The following is an 8,303-nucleotide window of genomic DNA, read 5'->3' on the forward strand; positions in this document are numbered from 1 at the left end:
CGGTCAAAGTTGGATGTTCCAAATAATATATTATATATTCTTATATTAAATTAATTTATTTCAGATATGATTGCGAGCCAAAAAATTTTCAACACAATCATTCTGAAACGCTAATAATTCTCCCTAAATTAGAATAGAAAAAAAGAAAGTAAGAAACTTATCGAGCTGGTTATGACACTTTTCCCGGAAAAATGAGAGGTCCCAGGTTCGAATCCTGGCTGATGGTAATATTTTTCGCAATAATCTTTCTTTCTTTCTATTCTAATTTCGGCGGGATTATTAGCGTTTCAGAATGATTGTGTTGAAACCGAAAATTTTTTGGCTCGCAATCATATCTGAAATAAATTAATTTAATATAAGAATATATAATATATTATTTGGAACATCCAACTTTGACCGATCTTGGCTTTCTTTATCGTATTTGATGTATTCACACATACGGTCGTACTTAAAATTCTCAAATGCTTTTAGAGAAAATTCTATTATTTTAATAAGTAAAATAAAATTCTATTAGTTTTTTTTTTAAAGAATAGATTCTTTTGATTAGCCGATAGGCGCTATAAATATTTCTTTGTGAATAGCTTGGAAAGTTCTCTTTAATCTCTTTAATCGTATTTATAAGCGATGCATGTAAGCGATAAAGTATAAATATTGCAAAATGGAGATACATATTTTTACCATCTAGACAGTTTTACGCAGCATTGACTGCCTCTGAATAAAACAAGAAAACGTCTTTATTACGTCAAATGCAAAAGACGAAAGATAAATCTCGCAAAAAAGAAAAGTAGTGAAGGATCGTAAACGAAAGTCGCGCAGCCGAGCGTAAAGGGCAAAGTGCATGCGTGAAATATCTAAGCTGTCATCTCGATTACAGTGATTAGACATTCCGTATGTATCACGTACATACGTGTACTTACATATTAGCAAACTGCAAGCAAACAAACTATAAGATCGTATTCACACGCCGTAAGTTACTCCGAGTAGTAACTAGTACGCGATCAAGAGCAATCGATTAGCGACTTGATCGGGCTACCCTCGGAACTACGCGTCACCATGTCACCCTTCGAGACCTTGCCAGCACGAATTCGTGGCATCGCGACGTCACAAATCGTTGAGGGCTTCGCCAGGAGTTGTCTCGAGTCCATTATATCGCTCCTGCTCTTTTATCGCGCACACAACAATCGGTCCTTTAGCCGTACACCAACTAGCTTCACCCTCGCACGAGTCTCATACAGCCACGCAATACAAGAGTCTCGTTGCCCCTGATCGAAATGGAAAGGAGGGAACGGACGTCTTCACGAGGGGTGGCCCTCGTAGTGCGGTGTGACACTGTCCAAACATTTTCTTTGTCCCGCGGTTAAGACCTACCCGGTATACACGTACGTATACGTATAGTGTATAGATTACCGTGGAGAGCCAGGGACTTATATACGCATGTGCGTGCGTGCGTGTGTGTGTGTGTGTATGGTGGCACTATGCGATGTGCACGCGTATGTGCGGGGTACGGCTTTCAACGTGCGCGCGCGGCAGCAGCCACGATAATCCGATGGGGGTTTCGCATCGCTTCCGGGGGATTGGCTCCGATTGTTGTTACCTCGATCCGACCGATGAAGATACCGGGATACACGGGGTGTCCCAGACCTACCGCGTGGCCTCTCAGCTACGATTACGTACTCGACGAATCTACAGTCGATTATACCTCCGCGCGCGTTTGTCGGGAAGCCATCGTCAGCGCTAAAGTCCTTGAAATGTCCGTTGGCTTTCGTTAACGTTGACAACATTTTTTAATTTAAATCAAATAGAAATCAAATGGATTATGAATTATGTGTCAGAGTTGTGTCAAAAGTTGTAAAAAAAATTAGTAATATCGTTGCATGTTGAAATTCGTTAAGATCTTTTAATATTAAAAATAATCATCACACACATCATACGTACACACACGCGCGCGCGCATACACATTGGTGAGACTGATGTCTTTAATATTCGCATCGAGACACCCGTTAGTAGTGCCTGATAGGCTTCTGATCCTCTTGATCGACAATACGTTTTTAAAAAAATTCAACTTTAGCATTGCGGTACGAGAGATCGCAACTCGACGGGCGTCGCTTAGAAACTCCTGTAACGCAATGATGACTCGTGTCCCGAGGATGACGAGTCATTTCTGGGTTACCGACGAGTCACGCGTCAGCGGATACGCATAGTTCGGGATTAAGAAACTGACTATCTCTCGGCTATCGACGGCTGAGTAATAATAAACGTAACACTGAAAATATTGTGTCAGACTTATTTTTTCAGAGATGCCGATACCTTTATAAATTGTCTCTATAAATCGTACGCGAATGACAGCCTCGTTTCTGTTAAAAATTGAGGGTTTGAGGATACAGAATTAAGGGATCATTATTTCGATCTAAAAATAATGGTTTCGTAATTTTCGAAATTTAGGTCTCGTGACTATCGGGCAATTTATTTTTACTTTCGTTTTGCAGAATAAATTATATCTATTATCCTATTTTTATAACGTAGGTAAAATATATAATTTGGAAGAGAAAAACTTGTTCTTTACGTACTTATTAATTCTGGCTGCTAGTGCAGCTCAATTCAGGAATTTCGGGAAACAAAAAGCGAACGAGTCATCCTAGAAAAGTCCATGTCTCTATCGTCTCGAGAATTAGGTTCTCTGCCATTGTATTTAAAGTGGGCAGACATGAAACTCACACTATCGCGAAAGACACGAACTTCTCGTAGCGGCTGATTTTGCTGGCAATCGTTTGCGAGTTTCGCGCGAGATAGGCCCCAGGTGATCGTCATACGATTGTGACGCGGCAGCTCGGCTTCGATCGGTTGAAGGTTCCCTTGACGGCGATCCCGAGACGAGGGACAGCCAGACGGAGAACAAGAGCCCGGACGGCGGCGCCGGCGGTGGCAGCGGCGACGGCGGCGCCGGTTCGAAGCGACGCGGCCCACGGACCACTATAAAGGCGAAACAATTGGAGATCTTGAAGACGGCCTTCTCGTCGACTCCAAAGCCCACTAGGCACATTAGGGAGCAATTGGCGAAAGAAACCGGCCTGCCCATGAGAGTCATACAGGTGAGAAAGATGTCTCTCTCGTCACATTTGCGTGAAAATTTCTCTCGTTTCTCTATCATCGTATCTACTTATTTTCTCCTCGTGAAAAGTTTCTTTGCGAAGTTGATCGTGCTATTATTTAATTAAATACTTTGATAACTAAACAGAGAAAATCTGCGTTTTATTCACACCCACGAAACTGAGAAGTTTTATTATATTCAAAGAAATTTTATTACACTTTGTTACACTTTTGCAAATCTTAAGAAAATCTTTAATCAGGATGAATAATAATAAATAAATAATAATTACATTTTAATGGAGTAAGAATAATAATTTACCTTTTTTTTTCTCTTATTGTCAGTTTTTGTTACGAGGCATTCAATTCTCTAGCTTATGAAGAGAATCGCTATTTATATCGAAGTGAATCTCGATTTGTACTATCGGTGACGCTTTTATGTGGCTGGCATCTAAATCGCCGTTAAGAACGATGCGATGCTCAGAAATCCTTCGCCGTCATGAACAAGTAGGAAAACAAATCGCGCCGACAAACATTTGCCGCAGAATAATTCACTCGGCACGTCATCATACATATTATTTACCGAGAAATAATTTCACGACGGAATTGTCGGTTAATTCACGATGTATCATCGATAAAAAATTGTTTACCGTGACACTTTCTCGTGTCCTAGAATGTAAAAGAGTCTTAAAATAAAGTGAACTAAGAATCGCATTATATATTCTAAGATCCACATTCTTTCAAAACACTATGCCTCTAACAGTTTTATATAATAGTGATGAAACAGTAAGAAACGGGAAGCAATAAAGAGAAACTGACGATGAGTATAATTTTTTTACATTTTTTTAAAAACCTCTCATACTAATATCTATTCTTAGAGCAATTTATATTGTGAGACAACCGTGCTCAAAATCAAAAGGCAGCGAAGGAAAGGGAGATCATCGTTAAATAATTCAGCGATTAAAGAGGCGGCCGGCTCGCTGGTTTCAGGTCTGGTTCCAGAACAAGAGGAGCAAGGAGCGCAGGCTGAAGCAGCTGACGTCGATGGGCAGGAACCCCTTCTTCGGAGGCTCGCGCAAGATGCGCGGGTTTCCGCTGAATCTTAACCCAGGCGCCCTCGGAGGCGAGGATGGACCGCCGCCCGGTTTCCCGTATTTTGGCCCGGACAAATTCGAATTCGGCTACGGCGGCCCGGTGGCCTTTCATCACGAGTTCTTCGGCGCGCATCCACCCCCGCATCCGCACGGACCGCACTTTGCCGGTACGGGAAATCCAGGTGAATCTCCCGCCATCGCCGATGATTTAGTAAATCACCTTTCACAGTAAAGCTATATATAAATAAATTCTAGTCTTGCATTTAAGACAGAAAAATGCGAGATTAGAATCGACGCGGAAACTTCGAAAATATCGAAGGTGCCTCTTGTTATGTTAATATTTCATCAATTCTTTCTTCTTGTTTTCTAAAATACAAATTTCTGCATAGAATTCCACTATTTTATTAATCACGTGGCTTTTGTCTTGATCACAAAAACTTGAAGTAAAAAACGGCCGATCTCTACGAGAAAGACGAAGCCCGGAGAGAGAGGGGGGGGGAGAGAGAGAGAGAGAGAGAGAGAGAGCCTAGTCCCGGAATCTCGCGTAATTATAATAAACCTCGAATCAAGTAGGTAGACCCCCGCGATAATTATGACAGCCGGTTTCGGAGATGGCCGAGCGGATACGAGATCCCCTCTGAGAGCAGTACGTAATCTGTTTCTGACAGGCTTGGACCCGGCCAGTTTAGCGGGCATGGCAGCCGCAGTGGCGGTGGCAGGGGAATACCCACCTCCGGGCGCGGGGGGCGGCCCTCCGGAATTTCTCACGGGGCCCCCCGGGCAGGGGCCCCCTGCGCCCACCGGCGGCAGCCCTGGAGAGTTCCTGGCACCTTCAGGTAAGAGGGAAATATCCCCACCGAGCCATTACCACCGAAAATCGGCCGAATCGCGATCGCCGATCTACCTTGGGTCTGCCCGCGAGCGGACTTTATGTTTGCGCTCGCGCCGATTTATTAGTGCTGTTTTCGCGATGCGGCGGCAACCATTAACTCGCAAGCGAGTTGAAGGAGATCTCGACCTGCTTCTCGCACCAAAGAATAATATTCCGCACGGATTGTTTCTTTACAGAGTAACTTGGAGTAACTTTTTTCCTCCGAGAATTAAACATCCATATATCTTAATGTATCAATTTTTAATACTATTTAAATATATATTGATGTCTGTCTTAATTATTTTTCTCAATTAGATTTCCAATAGTAGTCGCACAACTCAGTAGTCGAGAGAGAGATTATATAATGTTTTCACTTTGCCTGTTTCGTGACGATTATATTCGTGACGATTTATTATACACATCTCTGTTGCCGTGTCGTGTTAATTAGGAACGCTTTAGTCTCGCGATATCGAATCGAAACTGTTTCACGCTATTCAACATTTCACGTTGAAATGAAAATTATACGTTGCTGTTAACCTTTCGCATGCGGTATCATTTTTATCGTGCAGCATCGCGCTTATTATTCGCGTACCTTCGCCATGTTATTTCGTGCACGAAAGACACGCGCGCGCGCGAGAGATTTCTAGTCTAGGATTTTCTACAACAAAGTTGCACTACAGCAGCGTGAATGTCATTTGCTTTCGAGCCTGTCGTATGGATAATTGAGATCTGGCAATCACCTGGCGTGACCTTTTGTGATACGTCTAATACTAAAATTCACGTTTTCTAACGCGCGTCTAATACGCATGACGCGTCTTATCCGACTGTCACCGGCGTATCAATCAAGTCATACATATGCGCGTTATTAATTCGTCGAAGAAAGTGCAGCTAGTGATAGTCGCATTAATAACCATAATACTTGTAAAGCAGCGTTTAATGTAACTAACGTGGCTCCTGGTAGCCTGAAATCAACTTTGAAAATTTCGCAAAACATTGGTACTTTTATCGTACTCGTTAAAATATATGACAGCAAAATGTTACGTTATATAAAATGCCTGCAAAAAACAATCCAGAAACAAAAGTCATGATTACATCAAAATGGCGTCGAAATGCGTTCAAAATGATTATTAAAAGTCATTTTTCGATCACTCATGATTCACTTTGACGTTATCGTAACCTGTTGTTCTGCTTGAGAACGGTATAATATTCGATTAAAATAAAAATAAAGATTTAGTTTTACGCGCCTCCAAGAATAAATCAAGTGTATATTACGTGTATAAGATGCCTACATAATTAGATATAATTCATAAACAATTGGAATTTATTCGCCAATGAAATTAACTGCAAACACTTTCGTTTTTGGATTTTGAGTCCTCAATTGAAGAAACGTTTGCAATTAACTTCCAGAGTCTAAACAACTTAATTTGCAATTAACTGATAAGTACATTTCAATTGTTTGCGACTTATATCTTATCGCCTAATAAATATATTATTTACGTACCAATAACTATGGAAGTTCAAACAAACGTTTATACTTACATCTAATATTCGAGTTTTAAAACTATCGATATAGACTCGACATCAAATTGCTTTGGATCATTTTAAATATTTGCGACTTTAAATATTTCGAGACTCTCAAGAATTTTAATACATTCAAGAACTTCGTGAATTCAGAAATAATTTGTATTTATCTATGATCGGCGAATTAAGTAATTTAAAAACTTATAAAAACTAACTTCAGAACTAACCCGGACTTTCATTTGCTGTTTTTGCACGACGAATATGGCATGCATGTAATAGATAAGACAAAAAGATGAGCCGGTGGCAGTCGTTTTTATTTAAAAGATACAACAACGATGAGATATATAAAGCGTAGTGCAGCTATCGGAGATCGCGTTAATATTTATAAACTGCCGGCGGCGGATTGTCTCGCCGACTTTCACGGGACTTCCGGCCGCCGGCTGGGTCCGTCGCATCGCGTTGCACTACGCGTAGTGGGATTTAAATCTTAATTGGCATCGACGCCGTGCGCGTTCGCTTGTTCCCAGGTGGAGGGCAGGGTAATCCAAGCGGCGGCGGCGGCGGGAACGGCGGCGGTCCGGGTGGCGGTGGCGGCGGCAGTGGCGGCGGGGTCGCAGGCGGCGGGTTCCTGGAGCCGCACCAGATGCAGAGCGAAGGGCTCGCCTGGTAGTACGAGTTTTAATTAACGTCCCTTTTATGATAATAACAATTCCGCCCGCACGCCTAAAACCGAACGGGATCGCGAGAACGCGCCGCCGAAGCGCGAGAGCGAGAGCGAGGAACGGCGACGGCGACGGCGACGGCGATGGCGAAGGCGAAGACGAAGACGAAGGCGAAGGCGAAGGCGAAGGCGACGGCGAAGGCGACGGCGACGGCGAAGGCGACGGCGACGGCGACGGCGACGGCGACGACGACGACGGCAACGGCAACGGTTGCGGCTGCGGCTGTGACTGCGGCGATTTCGAGTCCGGAGGGCGACGGAAGGCTCGGCGCTTCGTTACTTTCCTTCCTACTCCCACTTTTTCCGTTTCTTTTCGTCCCTGTCCTTTCCATTCTTTCTGTTTCGCAATTGCGATCGAGTCGTGAGAAATATCGACTCGTTCTTTGTGTAAGATATATAGATATGAAACGTTTGTCCGCGCGCCTCGATTCACAATTATCGTCGTCGACGCACGGTCGACGCTTATTATCGCTATTGATTACGCACCTCGGCGCCGCGACGCCGACGTTACTATTTTTTCATTATTATTATTAATATTATTAATTATTGATTATTATTATTGTGTATAAAATTCGAAGATGTCCCTATCGTGTAATATTGTATCCCCTCCCTGTTGATTATTATTTTCTTTTCCTGACGTTACTTTGGAGACACCCTGTAGATATCTGCTGTTGTACACCTGATAATGACACGCGTACACTGATCGCTAGACACGTACACATTTTACACGCAACGTCATACGTGCATACAAACAGATACACGGATACACGTATCCATACACTTGGACATGCGCTGTACTAATATTATCATTAAAGTATAAATATAAATAGGAAACGTGTAATTTGTATCTGTTAAGAGCGGCGAAATCGATGTAAATACACGAGGAACACTCAAAAAAAAAAAAACACTCTATTCTCTCTCTTTGCTGAAATGCGCGCGTGCCGATTTGTGCGAGACGGCTGGACTTACTCCACGAACTTACGCCACCGAAAGTAAAACAATATATATATAT

The 8,303-nt window shown here is 42.7% G+C and overlaps 1 protein-coding gene across 2 annotated transcripts in view; it reads left to right on the plus strand.

Annotated features, from left to right (window-relative positions):
- LOC108752454 (LIM/homeobox protein Lhx5) overlaps positions 1-7,382 on the plus strand; it is a 30,727-nt gene extending 23,345 nt beyond the window's left edge. For both annotated transcript variants that reach the window (XM_018493275.1, XM_018493276.1), the window contains exons 4-7: positions 2,848-3,089; positions 4,075-4,360; positions 4,826-5,014; positions 7,098-7,382. In XM_018493275.1, the coding sequence (XP_018348777.1) occupies positions 2,848-3,089; positions 4,075-4,360; positions 4,826-5,014; positions 7,098-7,240 (860 nt within the window). In that variant the 3' untranslated portion in view covers positions 7,241-7,382. The remainder of the gene's footprint in view (positions 1-2,847; positions 3,090-4,074; positions 4,361-4,825; positions 5,015-7,097) is intronic.
- Positions 7,383-8,303: the final 921 nt, after the last annotated feature.

Source organism: Trachymyrmex septentrionalis, unplaced genomic scaffold (assembly GCF_001594115.1).
Source record: "Trachymyrmex septentrionalis isolate Tsep2-gDNA-1 unplaced genomic scaffold, Tsep1.0 scaffold60, whole genome shotgun sequence".
NCBI classification, from domain to species: Eukaryota; Metazoa; Arthropoda; class Insecta; order Hymenoptera; family Formicidae; genus Trachymyrmex; species Trachymyrmex septentrionalis.